The 24,177-nt window shown below is 37.3% G+C and overlaps 1 protein-coding gene across 3 annotated transcripts in view; it reads left to right on the forward strand.

Annotated features, from left to right (window-relative positions):
- The window catches only part of GSK3B (glycogen synthase kinase 3 beta), a 195,490-nt gene extending 172,399 nt beyond the window's left edge, over window positions 1-23,091 (forward strand). For 2 of the 3 annotated variants that reach the window (XM_058731275.1, XM_058731276.1), the window contains 2 exons: window positions 3,408-3,506; window positions 17,484-23,091. In XM_058731275.1, coding sequence (XP_058587258.1) covers window positions 3,408-3,506; window positions 17,484-17,551 — 167 coding nt within the window. In that variant the 3' untranslated portion in view covers window positions 17,552-23,091. Of the gene's footprint in view, window positions 1-3,407; window positions 3,507-8,911; window positions 8,962-17,483 lie in introns of all 3 variants that reach the window. The other variant, XM_058731277.1, reaches the window with a different exon arrangement.
- The last annotated feature ends 1,086 nt before the right edge of the window (window positions 23,092-24,177 follow it).

Here is a 24,177-nt window from a genome sequence, read left to right on the forward strand (position 1 = left end):
TGCTTTGCTGTACCTGTCCTTTAAAATGTCATCTTATTTTGCTTTGTTGTGCCCACACTGCAGTTTGGATCTGCACTCATTGCCTCAATTCCCTTATTTTTCATTGTCATGGATAGACAGGGAGACCGGGAGTGGTTGTAATTCTTGCAAGCAAAAAATCATTACAGCCATTTTGTACCAGCCCCATAGAAGTGCCCATAATCTGTCCCCACAAAAGGAATAGACTTTAGTGTAGAGAACAGGACTATAGCAAGAATATAAGGAGGTTTCCTTTTTCACATAGGCAAAAGTTACAACAATTAATAATCTCTCTGAAGTAGAGAAAAGCTAATAGATGGAAAGCAGTGGACTTCAAGGAATCCCTATAATTAAGGAAAAGAAGAAGGATAGTGAGTTATAGATATGGGAAGGGTTTAGGATTCCTTAACTTTTAGTATGTCAAAGTCAAAAAAACTTGCAAAAGCCCCCTGCCTCCACCCAAAGGCCACTCATTGACTCTAGGTTAAGAATCTTGTCTTTGTAGTTGTTCTGTGGAATTTACTTACTCTCCCCTCTGTATTTGGATATGGCAAAACCTCCAGGATCCCACAGCTTCTCTTTTTCTTGTTTCCTTATTTTCTTCACTTTTCTCCTTTCTTTTCATTAGTTACCCCTCTCTCCCTACCCTAGACCCAAATGGTGTCTACTTCCTAAGGAAAAAGAGGTTGCTTTTTTCAAGCCCTATACGTGTGTGTGTTTGTGTTTGTGTGTGTGTGTGTGTGTATGTGTGTGTGAGAGAGAGAGAGAGACCTAAAACCACCATGACCCTTCAACTGGATATACAGATACATAGAAAGATAGGTGATCTGATAAGAGAGTAAATGAATGGGAGAAAGTGGGCAGCATGGGCAGTAAGTACAGTGACCACAGACTGCTGATATTTTCATTTTACAGATAATATTAAAAGTGGCTTTGTCAAAATGCCTTAAAATCTCTGGTCATCTTTTCCGTTTTTAGATTTTCTTTTAGATGTTGGGCACTTAGTCATAGAGATCATTTTTTTTTGTTTTGTTTTTAATTTTTATTTATTTCTGAGAGACAGAGCATGAGCAGGGGAGCGGGGGAGAGAGAGAGGGAGACACAGAATCTGAAGCAGGCTCCAGCTCTGAGCTGTCAGCACAGAGCCCAATGCAGGGCTCAAACTCCCAAACCGTGACGTGAGATCATGACCTGAGCCAGAGTCGGACGTTTAACCGACTGAGCCACCCAGGTGTCCCTCCTAGAGATCTTTTTAATTTAAAAGTGCCCCTATCCTGAATAGGTTGAATGCCTTTCTTGCTGGCTTATTTGTGCAGTTGACCTTCCATTTTCAATTTCTTTTCATCAAAGATGGTTATCTTTTTCTCTGACCTCACACAGTTTTATGCTCAGTATTGATAGACAGATGGGAGGATGGATGGATGAATTTTAAGAAGCCTTTCTATTTTAGCAGATTTTAATTGTAATTGAGATGGTAAATCTTTTAGGTTAATCAAAAGTAGTTACCACACCCTGCATTAATTTTTATTACTAGAACCATAGAGTCATCAGCCATGGTAATTAGGATTCTGTTGCTTTCATAGATACAAGATTGTGGGTTAAAATTGGATTAACTAGAAATAAAACAACTTAGGATGTTCCTTTTCCTCTGTGAGAACCAAAACAGCTAAAAGCTGATTGTGAGAAAACAGCATCTCTTCAAACTTGATCATTAAGGCAATGGTTTTCTAACTGGCTTCCAGGGAAGACATGAGAAATACTTCTATCCAGGGAAGCTGCCTTACATCTTCTCATTTAAGGGGAAAAATTAATAGTCTTCACTCAGTTTTAGGCTTTTGTTCCCATTCATTTTTCATAAATCTTGGGATAGGTTTGTTGAGGGTTTTTTGTTTGTTTATTTTTACCAGAATCTGGTATCATTTAGTATAAAATTTAGATATTTAGGCACCAGTTTGAATAAGTCCATATTAACAGGGGATTTGCAACAGAAAATGTTTTTAAGCTACTATATTAAAACACTATTTCCCTTGCTAGGGGCTGGGGGGGGAGGGACGAATGGGGAGTGAGTGCTAAAGGTTTCCCTTTGAGTGATGACAGTGTTTTAAAACTAGATAGAGATGATGGTTGTACAACATTGTGAATGTACTAGATGCCGCTAAACCGTACACTTTAAAATGGTTAATTTTGTTATGTGAATTTACTTTAAGATTATACTGTTTAACTTTTTTTTATTCCATGCCATGTCTGTAAATTGTCAAAATGTATGCAGTAGCTCAAAGAATGTCTTCCTGTAACTAGTATGGTTGTGTAATTATCCCTTCAAATTGCAACACTTACGAGCATGAAAATCAACAGTCACTAGATAAATGATGGGATAACAAAAATAAACCAGAGTTATCCCGGGCAGACCAGGAAAACAGTCACGTTACCAAAGCTAATACCAGATACTTACATGTAAGAGCTCACTACCACTTCTTGCTATATGTGTGCATCATTAGATCCAGTGTCATCTTAAATTGCTTCTTAAGGCTTATATATAGAACTTGGTTCTTTAAAGAAAGCCACGCTGTTTACAGTTGACAAAAACTTCTACATGAAGGTAAAAAGCCTATTTCAAACTTAGAATCAAAGTAATGATCTTACTGAGTTAAAAAGGAAAATAGAGTGGAATAAAACCATTCTGATTTTTGGGGTAACTGGGTGACTCAGTCGGTTAAGCGTCTGACTCTTGGTTTCGGCTCAGGGCATGATTTCATGGTTTCATGAGTTTGAGCCCCAGGTCAGGCTCTGCGCTGGCAGCATGGAGCCTGTTTGGGATTCTCTCTCTCTCTCCCTCTCTCTCTCTCTCTGCCCCTCCCCTGCTTGCACTATTTCTGTCTCTCTCAAAATAAATAAACTTAAAAAAATTATTTTTAATAAAAGCAATGAAACTTTTAACAGTCGGGTAGTTTGGTCCATGCATGCATACGCAAACAATAGTCCTAGTCTCTTTTCTATGGCATCATCACTCTCAATTCCTGTAGTCAAATACTGTCAGAGCCGTATGGGAAAACCTAGTATATTTAAGTTAATGAAAGATGGAAATATATCTTAGTGATATGCTTATTCTCAAACCATCAGCCAGTACAGTTCCCTAACCTATCTTTACTTCTCAGACATATTCTAATTTTAGCAGATAGTGCCTTAGTTATGTGTACAACATTTCTGTGGACTTTGTCTATAAATTGATTTCTAGCTCATTGATTTAGTTTTAGATGTAGGTTTATCATGTCTTTTTTTCTGTTAAGGCAGTGTTTTAATGCAGTATTTTATGCTTATTGTTAACAATAAAAGTAGTTTCACATACAGAGTTCAAAATGGGTTCTAACACGTATCTTACTTCTCTTTAGAACTGTCAAGTAATCCACCTCTAGCTACCATTCTTATTCCTCCTCATGCTCGGATTCAAGCAGCTGCTTCAACCCCTACAAATGCCACAGCAGCCTCAGGTGAGAACATAAGTCTCTTCCATAAAAACATATTCTGTTTTGATGAACATAAGGGAAGGGAAACAAAAATAATATAAAAACAGGGAGGGGGACAAAACAGAAGAGACTCATAAATATGGAAAACAGAGTGTTACTGGAGGGGTTGTTGGAGGGGGGATGGGCTAAATGGGTAGTGGGCGTTAAGGAATCTACTCCTGAAATCATTGTTGCGCTATATGCTAACTAATTTGGATATAAATTTAAAAAAATAAAAAATAAAACAAGTTATTAAATGCAAAAAAAAATACTGTTTTATTTAAAGACATGATTACTTCCATTTTATTTCATTTGATACATGTGAACATTTAATACCATCCAGGTATTAAAAACATAGCACAGCCAAATGAATAAATGTGAATAAAATGTTGCTTTATTTCCAAAAAGCATGAAAGGACCCCATAAATACTTTAGATATAAATTGTAAATATCTTAATGTTAAATTCTGTCATCTTAGTTGTTATATTAAAAATCATTCTTTTCAAATAATTTCTTGATTAATATAGGTCAGATGAGATACTTGTACCAGGAAACAATCTGTACAAATGTAATAATATTGAAGGTAATTTACTTTAGTTCCATCACTCTGAATGTAAACTATATATGTATACTAGAGAGGCAAATTTTCAAGAAGTATAAATATAGATTGGTATAATTTAATATTTTGAAAGGGCTAGAACTGTAGTGTAAATACACTTAAGATTTAGATCAAAAGTGACTAGATCTCATCTGTGAAAAAAAAAAAAAAATGCCCTCATGGTCTCCTAGGTTAGAGCTCGGGTATACTGCTAGTCTCCTTAGCCAGGTAATGGGGCCTGATTTTGTGAGAACTGCAGATATTCTGAAAATCTCCCAATTCTCTAATGAATTTAAAGGTTCTCCGAAGAATGGCTAGATGCTGTTTAAATCATCTGTTACATTGAATTGAGTTTGATCAGACCCATTTTTGCCTAAGGGCATTGATGCTGCGAGAGATAAAATCTTTCATTATTAGTTCTTAGCATTCAGCAGAAAGGTCATAATTCATCTCTTGTTTTCTGACACACAGTTGTTTGTTCCTCTGCAAAGTTTTTTTAGAACATTGCTAATAAAGATGAGAAACATTTCACTTTAGTCCATGTCCTACCTTCATTCCAGAAAAAGTCTAGAAAGGTTTCTTTTCTAGTTCTAGTTCCATCAGCACATGCTACTTTGAGAAAGTCATATGAACTTCATTAGTTTTAGTAATGTCTTATTAGTTTTCTCAACCCGTAAAATGAGTGGCAGTACTCTCCTAGAGTAATATTGTAAAAATCAAATATATGCTGAATTGTGCTTTAAATTTTTAAAATATAAATGTTTTTAAACTATGACCAATTTATTTAAAAGCAAGATAGAATTGCTTAGATGAGCTATTAATAAACTTAATAAATCCCTGGCCTGAGTAGAGTAGGTTGATTGTTCAAAACATGAAACAGCCCCTAACCCTGAATTAATGCAGTTACTTGTTGAGCTAGTTTCCAGGAGTTTTGTTAGAAGTGCTTTGGATTATGAATACAAATGAGAATTATGATTGGTAAGTTTTGGGTAATTTTAAATGACTTCCTTAGTATGAGATACTAAACAAATTAAAGTAAGGTTTGGGGCATATTACCTGCCTGGTCGAAGCATAGTATAACCTGATCTTTATGTTGCATTGATACAAGTTACAGCAGATTTCCCCCACACACACACACCCGCTGCCAAAAAAATACAGTAAAACCTTGGTTTGCGATAATTTGTTTTGAAAACATGTTTGTAATCCAAAGCACTTGTGTATCAAATTGGATTTCAAGAACCATTGGCTGAGTTGTGGTCATATGACATTCTCCACCAGGTACTACACTTATTACAAGACATCGCTCGTTTATTAGGTTAAAATATATTAGAAATGTTTGCTCATCTTGCAGAACACTTGAAGAACTCACAATCCAAGGTTTTACTGTGTGTGTGTGTGTGTGTGTGTGTGTGTGTGTGTGTGTGTGTATTCTTAAAGCAGTTGAAATCAGCTTTCAGTATAAATATGGAAATGACATTGGACTCTTGTCCTAAGAGTTTACTTCAAAGTTGAAGTAAAATAGAGTATGAGGAATTTAATACAGGGAGAAAATACTTGAGTATCTTAATATTTACCAAAGAGGATTTCAGATAACTGCCTTGAGCTTCCTCCTAGTGGCTAAAGTAAATAAAGAAATGCTACCTGTTAAAATTTCCCATTGTTCATTAAATAAGCACACTGATGGCTTAGGAGAAGCAAAATGTTTCTGGCCCTGCTGTTTGAGTATTTCTCCCTTGGGGCCTCAGATTTGGTACTATAAGAGATACATTAAATGAAGTTCCCTTCAGCATTCCAATAATAAATGCAATAATGAGTTTTCATAAGGATACCTTTTTAAGCGCCCCATGGTGTAAGCCAACAGCATAACCCCACAGTATAGTCAGGGGGAAACCATTTTCTTTTGGGGTAGTAGTGAGAACTAAAGTATGTTACCAAACGTGTCTCAGGAAATGCTGATCTAGATGAAGGAATTGACTATGCAGCATTAACAGCTGTCTATATTTAAATAAATATGTATGTATGATTATTTATATTTTAAATAAGAATTTGGCAATGTGGGTTATATTCTTTAATAAGAACTTAAAATATACATGCTCTTATTGTCTCTCTTGGCTTCAGTTTCCTTATCCATAAAAAACAGGAATAGTAAATGCTCATTACATAGACTTGTGAGAAGATGTAAAGTGTAAAAGTGCTTAAACTAGTGTTGTATTCAGAGTTCAGGTGATGACTGCAGGTAAATTGATTTAAGACCTGTTGGAAGGCATTACTGTATATAACAAGAACCACCAGAGTTCATACTTTTTAGTTCACTAACCCCACTTTGGAGATCTTAACTTCAGGATACTTCTAATAGAAGACAAAAAGCTACCGTGTACAGAGATACAAATAGGAATAATTATATAATAACAACAAGGAGAGCCAGTCTGATCTGAATGGTCAACAGGAGGAAATTGTTTTGATATATTATGGAATCTCCATCTTTATGTAATTATAAATAATTATGAGCTTATAGACATTTGTAGAAATATTCATCAAGTCTTATGTACCATGTTGGCAAGTGCCAAAATTAATGTTTGTCTATGGATAGAAACACGTTAAACATATACAAAAATTAAAACAGTTGTGTTAAATTAGTGGATATGGATGTTGATTTTTTTTTTTTTTTTCTCAAAAACTTTCTTTCTAAATTGTTTTTAAAATACCTCAGTTTCTGGGGACATTATAGTTGATCATGGCTCTGATAAGAAACTCTTGAAAATTATATATACTATTCTGTCAATAAAATATGATTTTGCATATGCATGATATATAATTTTATTATACATATTAATATATAACACAATTTTATATGTGTGTGTGTATGTGTGTGTGTGTGTATATGTATATATATATATATACGTATATATATATATATATATATATTCTGATTTTCTCCACACTCCCACCTCTCATTCACTCCATTTGGAAGACCATTCATCTAAACTATTTAGAGTAATAAATCTTGAGAAATTGTAGTTTTACTGATCAAACATGAATCACTTTAAAGATTATCTGGTCCAAAGCCAGATGAGTTAAGTGTGAGATGTGGTAGGGAATTTTAACTAGAGCAGTTTTCTCTCTTTATCTGTTTTGTATATCAGTCTTCTGAGTAAGGTTTCTTTCAGTGCAGTGGTTCTGCTATTAAATTTAAAAACCACTGATTTCCTATTGGTGGGAATGCAAATTGGTGCAGCCACTCTGGAAAACAGTGTGGAGGTTCCTCAGAAAATTAAAAATAGACCTACCCTATGACCCAGCAATAGCACTGCTAGGAATTTACTCAAGGGATACAGGAGTACTGATGCATAGGGGCACTTGTACCCCAGTGTTTATAGCAGCACTCTCAACAATAGCCAAATTGTGGAAAAAGCCTAAATGTCCATCAACTGATGAATGGATAAAGAAATTGTGGTTTATATACACAATGGAGTACTACGTGGCAATGAGAAAGAATGAAATATGGCCCTTTGTAGCAACGTGGATGGAACTGGAGAGTGTTATGCTAAGTGAAATAAGCCATACAGTGAAAGACAGATACCATATGGTTTCACTCTTATGTGGATCCTGAGAAACTTAACAGAAACCCATGGGGGAGGGGAAGAAAAAAAAAAGAGGTTAGAGTGGAAGAGAGCCAAAGCATAAGAGACTCTTAAAAACTGAGAACAAACTGAGGGTTGATGGGGGGTGGGAGGGAGGGGAGGGTGGGTGATGGGTATTGAGGAGGGCACCTTTTGGGATGAGCACTGGGTGTTGTATGGAAACCAATTTGACAATAAACTTCATATATTGAAAAAAAATAAAAATAGTAATTGACAAAAACAAAACAAAATAAAATACTAATTGATATTCAAAAAATAAATAAATAAAAACCACTGATTTCAGTTCACCTTACTGACTGGTGAGAACTAGCCATCTATCCCATGCTTCTGTATATTCAGTAACTGGAAGCTCATTACTGCAAGAATGAGCATATTCTGTCTGTATTTCTGTTAGAAAGTTTATCCTTTTTTCAACCTGAAATTTGTCCCCTATACTTTCTTCCATTCTGTGTTCCTACTCTGGAATTATATAGAACCAGCCCAATCCTTACACCCAAAAGTCCTTCAAATTTTATGATGACCAACTACCCTCCATATTAATGAGGATTTCAGATCCTGATCCTGAATATGTTCTGTGTCAAGGAGTTAGGTTTTCTGTACAATTCTATATCATGTACACGTTTCATAAACATAACAATTTTTGGCCTCCTTTTAAGCAACTAATAAATTATGTCCAACAGTACAAGCAAGGCAGGGCCTACTTAGAGATTTTTTTGCCTTTACCCAAGTTTCTGATAAAATAAGTTAAATAGTATTAGGCAAGGCTTATTAGAAATTATTTTTCTGGTGGCCTCTTGAGTGATTGTTTACCCCTCTTGTTTGCTTAGCTGTAGACCAACTTTACAATGCTTATGTGTATAATAATGTTATGAAAAGTTCTATAAAATGCTTTATTGTTATCAGGAAATTTTTCAAGAAATGTTTTCCATCAAAAAGGTAACTATCAAAATGGAAATTAAACTTTTTTTTTTTAAGACTTAGGAAAATTTCTAGTGTCTACTATTTGTCCACTGTGGGTTTCTGTAATCCATTTAAGAGTTTATTTCTTGGACTTTTGATTCTGGGTTTAAAGACATTTAAAATGTATAGATTGCCCTCACCTTCCTTGGGCTGCATTTTGTTTATTAGGATTTTTGTTATATCCTTTCCAGGTTGAAAACCCTTCTAACAGAAAAGGGAATCATGATAGGAGTTGGACAAGGTCTGTCTTCTCTGTCTTTTTACCTGGTCAGAGGGTTTAACTTTTCTTGACCTTATTTTGAAAACCTTATGCTGTTACCTTATTTAAACCGAAACTGGCCTGTTCTTACAGGTTCATATTGTTATTTTCTGTTCTTCCTTGGATATGTGCCCCTCTTAATGTTATCTATATTTAAAATTATGACTTTATCAGAGAAAACCCTTTCAGTTGGTTTCTTTGGTTCTTCTTTACTTTGCATTGAGATTATTTGCAATTGCTTGGTCAGAGTTTTGTTTTTTCTGATGTTCTATTTCTTGTCAGTTTTGAGCCCCTTTTGAAGACTATAGCCATAAAATCATACCTATTGTTTCCTGAACTTTTTGAAATCCATTGACTGAATACATTGACTAAAGTCATGGCTCAGAGTTAGCCAGGGCCAGTGGTTCCCTTTACTTGCTACTACAGTTATTTTTACTCCAGAATTCCTGTCACCTACATCGCCAGTCAGTTCTTTCTAGCTGGACAGAATTACACCCAGAATAATTTCTCCCATTGTTTGTTTTCACTGATTTTGAGAGTTAAAATATTATACAAATTAAGTCCATATATCAAATATTTTCCAAAATGATGGTTACCATCCTTTCATCCCCTCCCCAGGTACTGTTATCCTTTGTCTCTTTGCCACTGTACTGTGTGTTCTGGGAAAGCTGAATCTGTATCTTGTCTGATTGTGGAATCTGGAGGGTATGCCCTCAAGTGTTCCATTTCCTAACCATGTCCTTTCTGTTGTCTCTTTATCTTAACCCAAATATATATGGAATTTCTAATAGTATATAACTTTTAAAAATGGGGAATTTTCTCTATTAAAAACATAATATATAGTTATTGTAGAAAATAGAAGCCTCCCATGTTCTCAATCCTAAGATTAATGAAAGGTAACATTTTACATATTAGTCTATATATGAATGGGCAGCGAGACGTGCTTTTTTTTTTTTTTTTTTTTTTTTTTTTACTGGGCTATGGTATTCAGGGGGTAGGGGGTTAGGACTATACATCCTAAGCCTATACCATAATTTATTTAACTTAATTACTTATTCTTGGACATTTGTGTTATATCTCAGTCTTTAAAAGTATAATTGCCAAGTCAAAAGATAATGAAAGATTAAGTTTTTGATACATATCAAATTTGCCTTCCAGAAAGTATGTCCCAATTTACACTGCCCACTGGCAGTGGATATATTTTTCCATTTCTCCATTACCTTAACATTAGCCAGCCCAGAGTGGGGGTGGGAGAAGGTGCTGTGTGCATGTGTGGACATGTATTTTTAGGTATTACTAACTTGGTAGCCCAAGAATGTGGGTGTCTTTTCTAGGTACAGTGCTATACTCATTTCCTTCTATTGGCTCTGTGTTTGAAATACATCCATCCACATGTGTCGGTTTGACACAATGACACCAATGAGGATGTACCTATCCTGTGTTAAGGTTTCAAGTTCACTTGGCAAGTTTTTTATGTAGATACCTAAAGTCAAACCAGCTTAGTTATTATTTTCATCAGAGCAGCACTAAATATTATTTTCAGGAAATTTTTTTTTTCCTTTTTTTTTTTTTTTTTTTGAGAGAGAGAGTGAGTGAGTGCACGAGTGAGGGAGAGGGGCAGAGGGTGAGAAAGAATCTTAAGCAGGCTCCACTCTCAGCACAGAGCCCAACATGGGGCCCAATCCCACAACCCTGGGATCGTGACCTGAGCTGAAATCAAGAGTCGGGGGGGCTCAACCAACTGAGCCACCTAGGTGCCCCAGAAATTGTTTCTTTTTATTCAAAACCTGTTTTCTCCCATTGAGTCAAAAATTGTACCTGGGTTTTTCCCCCCTCCAAAAGTTGATTAAGTTGATGAACCTCCTATCAAATATTCTTTTAGATGTTCTTCAAATATTCCTTAGTTTCTTGCCTGAAGTCACCTGCTTATATTCATATAAGCATATTCTTTATTCCTAAATTAGGTGAAAGTGTTTCCTGTGTCCCCATGACCTTCAGTTCCCTACCCTGAATGACCACATTTCTTCAGTGTCCTCTATGCCCGAGCCCAGAACACCTCTCTGGTGCTGGCAGATAAAATATAAACAGTCTTATTGACAAGCCCTCCAACTTTGCTAGTGGACTAGTTTGGCTCACTAGCATCTGAATTGCAGTTCTATTTTTGAAATGACTGAAACTACTTGTGGCACATCTTTTCCTCAGAAAAATATGAAAAAAGAGGTAATGATGCTTTGCTGAAGAGGGGTTCCCCCCTCCCTCTCCCTCATTATTATACACCCAAAACTGTCAAAAACTCATAGTAGACATTATAAAGAGAAAAATGAAAATTGAGTCCTTTTCCTTACAGATGATACTTTCATTTCATTGATGTAGGTTATGATTTCAATTTAAATACAAGTTGAGGGTATCCATTTGATTCTCTGTAAATAATGGTCTTATTCCTGTGTCAGTTAATAACTCTAATATCTAAAATATGTTTTTTTAATAAAGATATTTCCACTTGGAACAATTTGAATAGGAACTTCCTGAGTTAGCTACACAGTATAAGTAACATATCCCAGGCTGCCAAAATTTTATCTTTTAGAGGAGTTGACCTGTCGTGAGACATTTCTAACTGTTAATAGAAAGACAATAGTGGCAAATAGCAACATAAAATGGACTTGGGAGAGTATAATAAAAGAAATAAGGAAATAAAAGTGTACTTAAAGTTAGCCAAATATACTTATAAAGTACATGTAAAATAGAAAAAGGATTTGATATATTTGAAATACGCTCTTTCACTAATCTGTCAATAATAAAAATACTAAAAATTTAATGATTTTTTTATAGCTTTTAAGAACTTGAAACATGTTTAGGATAAATAGGGAACTAAGCTTTTATTTTTATTTAATTTCAGTTAAAATTAAGTAACTATATGTAGCTTAGCAGCCACCCTATACAAGAGTGTAGATAGAACATTTCCATTGTTGCTGCGGGGCCAGTGAGCACTTACATTACTTAGAAGGCTTTATCTTTTATAAACCCATAGTTGCAGAATGCTGATTCATGGTGGCAAGGCCTTTGGAACCCCCAGCCTCCTATGTTTTCTGTCCTTCCCTCCCAGCTTGTTTCCTTGTTTGCTAACTCTCTTTTCATTTAAACACTTTGGCAACAGTTTATAAAGATGGGACTTTCCATTCACTCTCCTTCCCCTTGCCATTTGTACATTGGATTAAACACATTGGGAGGGAGAATAGACAGTACTTGCTGATGCATTAGATGTAGGGGGATAGGGAAAGGAAAGAATCCTGGTGATCACTTTTGGTTTATGACCTGAGCAACTAGGTGGGACAGTTTCCTCAGTATTGAGACAGCTGCTCAATGAATCCATGACTCAGTTATCTTGCCACTCTGACAGTTCTCTGAAAAGCTGAGAGGTAGGGGAGAAGCTATGGTTCCTCTCCGAGAAAAATGTATGTGTATTATATATGGAATTTTGTACATCAAAATTTTCTCTAGAGCATGGGGCACCTGGGCGGCTCAGTCAGTTAAGCCAACTCGATTTCGGCTCAGGTCATGATCTCATGGTTCGTGGGATCAAGCCCCACTGTCAGCACGGAGCCTGTTTAGGATTCTCTCTCTCTCTGCCCCTCCCTTGCTCACTCTTGCACATGCTCTCGCTCTTTCTCCCTGTCTCTCTCACTCAAAATAAATAAGCTTAAAAAAAAATTCTGTGGGACAAAAGTTGCACCCTCATGAATTTTATCGGGAACCAGATACCTTAGGGCTTCACTCTTAGCTTCACTATGAGGTTGCCCTACTTGTCATTTTTGTCTCTGAAGCCACACAGAATAAAGTTGGTTTCAGTAAATACGTACACAAATTCCCTTTGCGCTATCCAGCACAAAAGCTACAGAACCATAGAATCTTCTTAGAATTAGGGGAAAAAACAATTGATCATCTGATACCATTTTCCTTGCCTTTTTTATATTTTATTAGGAGCATACCTAATCTTATAAAGGGAATTGGTCAGGGATGCTCTCATGGGCTTGTGAGTGTAAATTCTGCCTGGCATTCAACTTATTTGACCTATGTGTATGTGTTAGTTTTCTGTTGCTACAGATTAAGATACTCCAAAATTTAGCAGCTTAAACCAAGAATAAACATTTATTATCTCACATGGTTTATATGGGTCAGGAATTGAGAAGCTGCCTAGCTGGATGATTCTAGGTCAGAGTCTTTTATGAGGTTGATGTCAGCCAGGGCTCCAGGTATTGGAAGGCTTACCTGGGGCTGGAAGATCTGCTTTCAGGATGGCTCATTTATATGCTTGGTGAATCCATCCTGGCTGCATGTCCCCTTACCATGTGTACCTTCCATAGGGCTGCTAAAGTGTCACATTGTGGCAGCTGGTTTCCCTTGAACCAAGTGATCCAAGAAGGAGGACGGAGGACAAGGTGGAAACCACAGTGTCTTTTATGTACTGACCTTAGAAATCACACACCATTCATTGCCTCTGCAGTATCCTATTGGTTACATAGGTCAGCCCTATTCCTGGGGGAAGGGACTACCTTAGGGTATCGACACCCAAGAGGCATGACTCATTGGGGCCATCTTGGAAAGCGGCTACCACAGTGTGTAAGAATGATCTTATACCTTCATTCCTCAAAGCTGATTATTCTCTCCATTCTCCCTGAAATCTGTCCTTGGTTGGTTGGTTGGTTAGTTGGTTGATTGGTTCTGAAGTAGCATTAGAAGGATGGTAATAGGCACTGGTTTCTAAGAAGCTTAGATGTCAGTGAAATATCACCTCTATAGTTGTTTCCAAAACACTTGTATCTCTGTATACCCCATATATATTGAGAATTAGGAAATAAAATAACTGTATTTTTAATTCATATCATAAATTCACAGATCTGTTTTAATGAGTAACCCTTTTAGATAATAGAAATAGGCTTTTAGAAATCATAGTAAATCAATTACATAGGAGTTGGGTCTGAATGAAAGTCCCCTTAAGCTCTTTTCTCCCTTTGCCAGGAAATCCTTTCTTCTGTCCCCTGTACTGCCCATAAAGGCCATCATTCTCTTCCTCTAATCCCTCTGTACTCAACTCAGTTCTCCCGCTTGTCAGCTCTGCAACCGTGGGCACATTACTTAATTTCTTTGTGCCTCTATTTTCCCCTTTGCAAAATGGGAGCAATAATTATACCTATTTCTTGGGTTTCTGTGGGCTAAATGACATGCTGCAGTGAACTTAGTATGATGTCTGGCACATTGGTAAGCACTCAGATGTTAACAGTTGCTGCCCCTTTATTGTGGTGGTGATGGTGGTTATTGCAGTCACACTAAACTATAAATTTATGTATTTTTAGATGTCTCTTTTACCTTTCCATTGATTGAACAATTACTATAACCCAGGTGCTGTGCTAAAGCACCTTATGGGTCTTATTTCATAGGCAAGTGATATTATCTCCATTTTACAGATGAGGAAATTAAGACATAGGTTAAATAACCTGTTACAGGATCACACAGCTGTTAAGTTGTACTGCTGGGTCTCTTAGTCCATGTTTGTGGAATTAGATTAGATTTAAGAAAGATGTGTCATTGTGAATTTCAAAATAGCATCTCAAGACTAAAAACAAGAGACTGTATAGTCAGTCTGTGGTTATTCATAGTTGAGTTGGATGCTTTATAATCAAAAGACGTTAGCCTATCCTTTAAACCATAATGCCATGTAGCATCAATTTTACCAGTATGAATGTTAAAGGGAAAGGAATGCAGGAGAAATGAGCAAAATGAATTTTGCTGCTTTTAAATAGTCACTGTTTAAATGTTTGAGAAGAAACGTTATAGAAATTACAGTAAACATCCAAATCCAGTGACAATTTGTAATTAATAAACGTTTTTATTATAAAAGGCCCATATTCAATTATATAAAATAAAATAAGGGGTGCCTGGGTGGCTCAGTCGGTTAAGCGTCCGACTTTGGCTCAGGTCATGATCTCACAGTTTGTTGAGTTCGAGCCCCGTGTCAGGCTCTGCTGACCGCTCAGAGCCTGGAGCGGGCTTCAGATTCTGTGTCTCCTCCTCTCTCTGCCCCTCCCATGCTCATGTTGTATCTCTGTCTCTCAATAATAAATGTTAAAAAAAATTTTTTTTTAATAAATAAAATAAGGTTTCTGATTTGACAGTAGGAACAAAGTAAGTATGTACCAAGAAGAGCATCTGAAATGTAGTTTTGTTCAGTCACTAAGCCAGGTGTTCTGTTGGAGCTACTATTGAGTTTGTAGAACTTTATATTTTCTTTGTTTTGGGTTTCTCCTCCCTATACTTTGTCTGCCTCTGAAAAACAGATCTCAGTTCTTTTTCTCAAGGACATATATAATTTGACTTTAAGTGGAATTCATTGCAGTGGGCAAAGGTGTTTTTGTTTGATGAATGAATACAGTCGTGTGACTTTAGGTATCAAGGATATTTGTAATCAAAGTAATGAGCTGTTAAAATTTTAGTTGCTAAGTGATTTGGAGATAATTCAGAGAAGAAATATGAAATCATTAAATGACAAATCTGAGGAGCTTAAGTGTCTTTTCACATTTTATTGTTCAGAAGGTGAATTTGTTCTGGTTACATGCACACAATAGGATTTTTCTAAAGAGTAAATTTACATAATGAGCTGGATGGCCTTGTAGATGAGCCTTAGTGGTTGTCCTCTGGTGTAGCTGATGGCTGACATGGCCAGAGCTGCTAACAGTGCTGGTATATTTGTTAATTGGTCAAGCAGATAAATTCCTCATGATTGGTAAATCTCTTAAGTCCTGAAGAAGACCAGAACATACTAAAAATGAGAGAGGAGTGCTATTTCGTGATGATCACGCATAGTTTCTGAGAGTCCGCCAAAGCACGGGAAATGCCACAATAAGTTTGGACTTGTGAAGAACATTGTAATTCTGAAATAGCTCTGTGGCCTTTCAGACTCTTTCTAGACTTGTTTTTTAAGCAGCCTGTGCCTGAATTACGAAAATGATTGTTTTTCTTGAGGAAGGCTTACAACATGTGCATAGACAGAAATTGATGTTATCCCTGATGATAGAATTTGGATGATCATTGAAGAGTAAAATTCCTGCTAAGAAAGACATATCTAAGAAAGACCAGGAGTCATGAAGAAAACATTTTAGACATTGTTATTTACTGATTATTGGAAAAGGCATGTACCTGCCCTTGGAGAAAGGTTCTGTGTCATATACCCTGCCACCTGTCTATGTGCCATACCGATGAGTTAATGAATGTAATATGGTCTGTGCATGGACCCTGGTGCTGTAATATTTGTGCTTATTTGCATGAAAATAGGAGTAGAAGCAGCTATTAAGTGTTTTGAAGAAATTAAATGAATTACACATAACCAAATTAAGAGATATAAACATTTCTTCCCCAAAGGCTGAGTTAAATATATAGAAGGAAGGCTGGAGGGCAGGAAAAATCAGGAATTTAGAAAAGAAGTTTAATTTTTATAGAGTAGCCATTGGAATGATAAACTGAACACCTAATCCTTATGTGAAGAGTTCCTGTGTGTTTTTGGGTTTTGTTTGTTTCTTCCTCTAATTAAGAAAATTCAAACAAGAAAGATCCAAGGACCAAATGTTACATTCAGCCATAACAGTTGTTTAACTCATCATAGGATATAGCTATAGCCTCTAGGGAGACAAAACTTCTGGACTTGTTTTTTAGTGTCACCAGCTTGTATGGTCAAGGGCAGTATGACTTCTAGGGAGATGGCTCATAGAAGTTACCCATCCCAGTCAAGCCACTTCTCTTCTTGCTCAAGGCTTAGCATGAAGTGCTAGGGAGAAAATTTGCCCAGCTGTGTATTAACAGTCACATACATGATGACACAGGGATGTGGCTGGACTAGCCGACTGAACAGCAGTCTTGTTGCCTACCTGAGAGGCAGTGCTGCCCCAGATGCAACTAAATAACTGCTTAAATGTTAATAGATGCTGTGAAATAATAATGGAGTTTAAAGGGGGGGGGGGGTACTTGGAAAGTGAACAGCTGAACTTGATTTATGCATAGCGCTTCTGCCTCAACACTGACCCGTATTACATTCATTGCCTCCACCCATTTTACACTTAAGCAGATGGCACATTATAACACGGTTCAGAATTTTTAGCAAGTTTTCGCAGCTGTGCGATGTTCATTTATTTTCAAGTGAGCTGACTCCCAACTGAGTATTCATGCATGTACTGTTAATCCCAGCTGTAGCAAGAGTTTTGGCATAAGTGGGGTCTGGCCCCCTGAGTCTATAACTTACTCAAAGACACTATCTTTCCTGCACCAGGACCAGGCCAAGGCATGGGTTTAGCTCTAAGCAGAAAGAAATTCGGATTTTATGGTATTGGCCATATTTAAAACATTTTTAGATACAGCTTGGAAGACCACCGGCTCACAGTCTGCAATTCGGGCAGTGTGCTTTTCTCTTTGGGCTGTTACAGCACTGCTCATGCTCTCTCGGGACTTTTGATTTGCAGATGCTAATGCTGGAGACCGTGGACAGACCAACAGCGCTGCTTCTGCATCAGCTTCCAACTCCACCTGAACAGCCCCCAGCGGCCAACTGCACAGGAAAAACCACCAGTTACTTGAGTGTCACTCAGCAACACTGGTCACGTTTGGAAAGAAAATTAAAAAGAGAAAAAAAACCTGCTCATTTTAGTGTTCAATTTTTTTATTATTATTGTTGTTCTTATTTAACCTTGTAAAATATCTATAAATACAAACCAATTTCATTGTATTCTCACTTTGAGGGAGATCCAGGGGGTGGGAGGGGTTGTGGGGAGGGAAGCGGAGCACTAGAACACACAATCTCTCTCCCACGACAATCTTTTTTATCAAAAGTCTGCTGTTGTATACTTTAAAAACAGGACTCCTGCCTCATGCCCCTTCCACAAAGAAGAAGACTTTGTTCTGTGCTGAAGTTTTTTTGAACTTTGTTTTCTTTTCAAGTCAAGTGTAAGACTTTGGGCTAGTGCACAGCTTGAAATTGGTTGGGAGCTTTAGCAGGTATATAACTCAGTGGGGACTTAAATGTCACTTGTAAAATTAATCCATATCCTCTGGTATTTGAAGACTTGCCTTTGGCATATTGGTGGCAGGTGTGTCAGACAAAAAAGGAAATGTGTATCATTTGTATGTAACCCAGGGAGGTCAATAAAGTTTGAAGATTCTTAATTGACTTGATAAGGTCTTGTTTTGCTTGTAATCAGTGCTAGTGGTGAAGAAACTCAAGAGGAGGCGATCAGAGGAGCAAGCGTGCTCCGAGTGCAGGTCTTTGTTTGCCTGACTGAAGGTTCTCTGCAGATCTTAGTACAGTTTAACCTAGTGGCCTAGGAGAAGGCTGAGAGGGTGTTGAGCCAGTCAGTCTGGCTGCAGAGGTCAAAAGCTGATGAACCTGGAGGAAGGGCACAGGCCAAGGCCAGATCTCAGCACTGTGAACGAATTTGTCCAGACTTGTTTCTAAAGTTGCTTCCCTTGGAAAGAGACACTTGAGAGGACATTATAGTTAAATAATGTGAACTGTAACAGTCTACTGGTTTATTTTTCATATTTTTTAATTACAAATTGAGCTTGCAGAAATTGCCACATTCTGCACATAGTTCTAATTTTAAATCCAAATCTAGAAATCTGTATTTAATTTCAGCTTTTTTTTAACCTCATGCTTTTAAATTTTTATTTATTGATGTATGTCAGATAGACCATTATGATTTTAGATGGTAGGAATTTTAAGAACTACACATCAAAATGGTATAAACAGTCACGTGTACCTGCTGACTTTATAGGAAAGCTGATTATATAAATGTGTGTATGTATATATGTTATATATACATAGATTCAATACTGCCTTTTATTTTTGTTTTTGTCCACAGTATCAAAATCAACTGGTTGAAGCATGAGAAGAAGAATGTTTCCCCCCACACCCAGTTAAGAGTTTTTGTTCTGTTCTCTTTGTGTATCAGTGAACGGTGTAAGACTCAGTCTCTGTTTTTGAAGAAAAAGCAATATTCCTTGGAAAGCAAAGAGGATTGAAGGATTATGTTTGCAGTGAGGAAATAGATTTTCACAACTAGTTTGTTTTATACTTTTAAGGTTGCCATCTTTGTGGGCCTTATATACTCGAAAATGAACCTTAGTCACCTTGGTGCTTATGGGCCATTACTTGACCTATGAATCTTTAAGGCACAATCAGTTGTACTTTACATTTAAAGATCACTTGAGTGATGGCCGCCTTTCCTTTCTACCACTCTTTCCCTACACACCTTCCAAGGTTAGCTGATGACTGCAGGGCTGAGGAGCTGAGCCCTAGACTGTAGCCTCCCTTCACCCTCATTGCCACCTGAGGTCATGTTCGGGGTCTTGCGCCCTCCCTGTGATTGGGAAGTGGAGTCTCTTGGCGGCCCTCACGCAGGTCCCAGTTCCCTGTCCTGCTTCTTAACCAAGTGTGTGTGACTCTCCAAGAGAGTCCTACTGCCTGCTGAAGTGAACCAGTACCCGGAAGGGCAACTGTGAGCCATCTTAGTTTTCACTCACTGTTTAGCTAAGCTCTTAGGCCACAAAAAGGGTTTCTCAAACCTCTGGTTGTATCAGAGTTCGTGAGAAAGGAAACACACTCAGTCAAACCAAATCAAACAAATTGACTTTTACATTTTCTAATGGGCTTCTGAGAGCTAATTAAGATTTGAAAGAAGTCTGAATCAAAGTATTTGGCTGGGTAATTCCTAAAGGGAATGGCTTTGATAGACCATTTTCAGAAAAGATTTATAAAGAAGCTGAACAGCAGGTCTCTGACAGAGAAGTAAACCTGCTTTCACACCAGACTGCCCAGCCAAACATTTGGACACAGACATACTCTGGACTTGGTATACCCACTAGAGTCCATAAAAAAAATCTGTGCTTGTTTTAGGAAACACTCCCCCCTCCTTTGCCCCCATAATTGGGGTAAGAGAAGAAGAGAGAAAAGTACAATGCTTTTCTCTCATTTTATTGTGTGTGTGTGTGTGTGAGGGCTGAGGTGTGTGATTTTTCTTTCTCAAGGATCATGGCGGTATCACAGAACTCTTTTATACAAGTGAGATCCAGGTCTCTGAATATCTTTTTGTAAATAATAATAATAATAATAATAATAATAATAAAAGCTCCTCACCAAATTCAAGCTTGTACATTATATTTTCTTTCAGTGTTTTTAAATTTAAGTTTTATTGTTTTGTATGTAAATATGTGGACCCAGGAACTGTTATTAATGAGCAAAAAGTTACTGTTCAGGGCAGTGATTCTGTTTAATAATCAGACAAAATGTAGACGAGCTTTTTAAAGCCATATAGTTTTAACTCTGTACAGTAGGTACCGGCCTGTATTATTGTAACAATAACTCTAGCAATGTATAGTGTATCTATATAGTTTGGAGTGCCTTCGCTTCCATGTGTTTGTTTTTTGTTTTTGTTTTTCATTTTTTAAGTTTTAATTGGTTTTTCTATCCATGTGTCCCTGTCCCACCCCTTTCCCTTTGAAATACTAGCTCGCTCCTAACAGTGTCTTTGCCCCTTCCACAGTTAATTTCAGTGATACCATGCTCAGGAGTGGAAAGAGGAAACCATGTTCATGATCTCATTTCATTTAAGCCCTGCCTTGGTTTTGGTTCTGAACAGTTGTTTCCTCCTCAGTCAGTACCAGTGATGAGTTTCATTTCATACTTAAGTCCATCCAGGGACTTAGTGTAGTGCCAGCGAGCCCTAGATCTGGAAGATACCGAATAGATTCGAGTTTGCTCATCTCTTCCCCAAATCCTAACCATGGGTCTTACAGACAGCAGATTCCGGGAGCCTTACATGCCCTCCTCTTTATCTGCTTCCCTCCTGATAGAGAGAGAGAGAGAGAGAGAGAGAGAGAGAGAGAGAGAGAGAGATGGTTTTATAAATCAGAGTTTCTTAATAGTATTGAGTTTTGATACATCAGTGGTCTAAAATGCTACAGTGCAATTAATTACTAGCAGTTACTGCATGGAACTCCAGCGTGTTGATAGAGGGCTGTCGTTGTAACAAGGGAACTTTTAGCCCATCCCCTCCCTCCTGCCACCTCTACCCCTGTTTAGTAAAATGTCATTTTAATTTTGTTCTTAAAAAAATAAGTTTAATTTTTACTGTGTGCCCATCATGAAGGCCTGTTTTGAAAGAAAAAAATCAAAATCATTTGTTTTGCCTCCGAGTACTCCATATAAGATGTCTTGAGTAGTAGAAAAAAAAACTTTACCAAACCAAAGGTTGCTATTTTTGAAACATCGTGTGTTCATTCCAGCAAGGCAGAAGACTGCACCTTCTTTCCAGTGACATGTTGTGTCAGTTTTTTAAGTCCTCTTAATTTTTAGACACATATTTTTGGTTTGTGTTTTAACAAAGCCTACCTGACCAGTCATCTTGTCTGCACCAATGCAAAGGTTTCTGAGAGGACTACTGTATTCTCTATCCCTGTGGATATAAAGACACTGGCATTTCATTTCTTTTTCCCTTTCCTTTTTAAGGGATTTAACTTTGGAATCTTCCAAAGGAAGTTTGGCCAATGCCAGATCCCCAGGAGTTTGGGGTTTTTTTTTCTTTGTTTTAAACCAAAATTGTATCTGATTTCTATTGTTTGATGTTAGTGATCATCTAATCACAGAGCCGAACACTTTCTCCCCTATATAGAAAAATAAACTAAGCATGTTTTCCAATAAAATCTGTCTTTTCTAGTAGAAACCTGAGCCACTGAAAATAAGAGAGAAAAGCAGAGTAGAGTCCCAGACTAAGGTCTACGTTTGAGAGGCTTTGAAAATAATCCCTGGGGTTTGGATTATTTTCACAAGGGTTATGACATTTTATTCACGTTTGTTGCTCCGTTTTGTACCTCTGCAATAAAAGCAAAATGACAACCAGTACATAAGGGGTTAGCTTGACAAAGTAGACTTCCTTGTGTTCATTTTTGTTTGTTTTTTTTTTTTCTTACTATATCTGTCTACAGGCAGATACAGATAGATGTATGAAAATGTGCTTGCCTGTAAAATTTGCATTTATAAGTGTGTTGCCGATGGATCACTTGGGCCTGTACACATACCAATTAGCGTGACCACTTCCATCTTAAAAACAAATCTAAACAAAATTTATTATATATATATATATATATAAAGGACTGTGGGTTGTATACAAACTATTGCAAACACTTGTGCAAATCTGTCTTGATATAAAGGAAAAGCAAAATCTGTATAACATTATTACTACTTGAATGCCTCTGTGACTGATATTTTTTTCATTTTAAATATAAACTTTTTTGTGAAAAGTATGCTCAATGTTTTTTTTCCCTTTCCCCATTCCCTTGTAAATACATTTTGTTCTATGTGACTTGGTTTGGAAATAGTTAACTGGTACTGTAATTTGCATTAAATAAAAAGTAGGTTAGCCTGGAAATGAAATTAAAATTCACAAGTGTGTGGTCTTTATTTCAGTACCCAACCCCCTTTTCTTCACCCTACCTATTCTGCTACTGCGGTATATAGTCACATCACCATCTCCGTTCCTCCAATTAGAGAAACATGGATCTTTGTTATAAAAATCAAGATGCAAACACTAGTTCTCCTTCTTTAAATGATCTTATTATATTGTATGGCCCCAAGAGGTGCAGCTTCCATCTTGGAAACCTTTGGATTTGATGTAGAGGAAGCTTTGCAGACACTGCTTTGAAAAGAACGAAATGTCCCTGAAAGGGACAAATTTTTAAAATGTGTATAAGCTGCTGTCTTTGATTACTGTGTTCATGGTTTGGTGTAGCTGTATTTTCTTTTAACTTTCATCCCATTAGTAATGGTCTTTGGGAGTATCTGTAAAATATATGAACACCACAAACAGTGGGGCTGTACCTCCCAGGTTACCAACACATGTTGTGTTTGAATCTGCTCATTTCCAATACTGGATGATGTATGTAAACATGTTATGTCTCTTAGTGCAAAAAGAAACATCATTTTTTTAGGGCTGGCTCACTCTGTCAGGCCTAATCTAAAGGCTAGATATAAAGTCATGTGACTGCTGCTTCAATAAAAACAAATTTATATTGGATAAAGTCTGCTCTCTATTTATTTTGTTTATGGTGGTGGTATGGGATTGGCTGATACTTGTAAAATAGTTAAATATGTTCACCAGTTGCCAGGGGTTTGGGGGGAAGGAAAGGAATCCATGCAGACCTAAAGATCACACTTGTGGGATGGGCCTCCTGATGGCATTGAAATGCATTTGTTTGGGATTCACCACTGTTTTATTTCCTCCCTTATTTGGAGTTGGAATTGAGCAAGATACCCTTTTAACTTAAAATCCCAGAAAGTGCATTTTTTTAAATATGTAAGGTCTTCCAAAAAGTACTGAGTAACCTGTCCTTTGGATCGTGTTTCAAGAGAGCAATGATAGCAAATGCCATTTTACAGGTGCACTAGAAGAGTAGTTGGGAAAGGGAGGGATCAGATGGCAGAGTTCAGGGAGAAGTTTGTGAAAGGAAGTGACCAAAAGTGATGATGTGGCCACCCATTTCTCAGGTGTGAGGTATTCATCCCCCCGCTAGCACCTACAGATTTAGAAGCACTGCGGGCATGTTAAGGGAACATGTCCAAGGCAAAACAGAAGCTGGTGTGTAACATGACATGATGAGGCCCACAAGTTGTCAGCAGCTGGGAAGGGATGATCAATCAAATGTATGTTTCTCTTTACATCCTCTTTTCTCCGGAAAAGAGAGGCCACCCCCGGGCCTTCCCACAAGAAAACGTTATCAAGGCTTTAGTTGGGCCCATAAAGTCTGGGGCAGGTAGAGACTGGCCGCAGAGTGCCTCTGATAAATGGGGGAACCAGAAGGCAAGCAGTACTTAACTTAGAAGGGCTTTTCTGCCTAATTACAGGGATGGACTCCATCCTCACCTAAGGCAAAACCTAGTAAATGAATAGCAGCCATTGGGATGCCTAGAAACGGACAGTTCTAGGTGTTCAAAGGCTCAGGAAAGGGAGTAATAGAGTAATCCAAATGTTAGAGAGTAGGCAAGTTGAACCTGGTTCCTAGCCCTATAAACTCAAAATCCACAAAGTATTCTATGTGAGCTATTTGGTGTTTCTCACCTTGAATCTAAACTCCACTTGGACTACAATAGTTTTTATAATATACATA

The sequence above is a fragment of the Neofelis nebulosa genome, chromosome 5 (genome assembly GCF_028018385.1).
Source record: "Neofelis nebulosa isolate mNeoNeb1 chromosome 5, mNeoNeb1.pri, whole genome shotgun sequence".
Taxonomy (NCBI): Eukaryota; Metazoa; Chordata; class Mammalia; order Carnivora; family Felidae; genus Neofelis; species Neofelis nebulosa.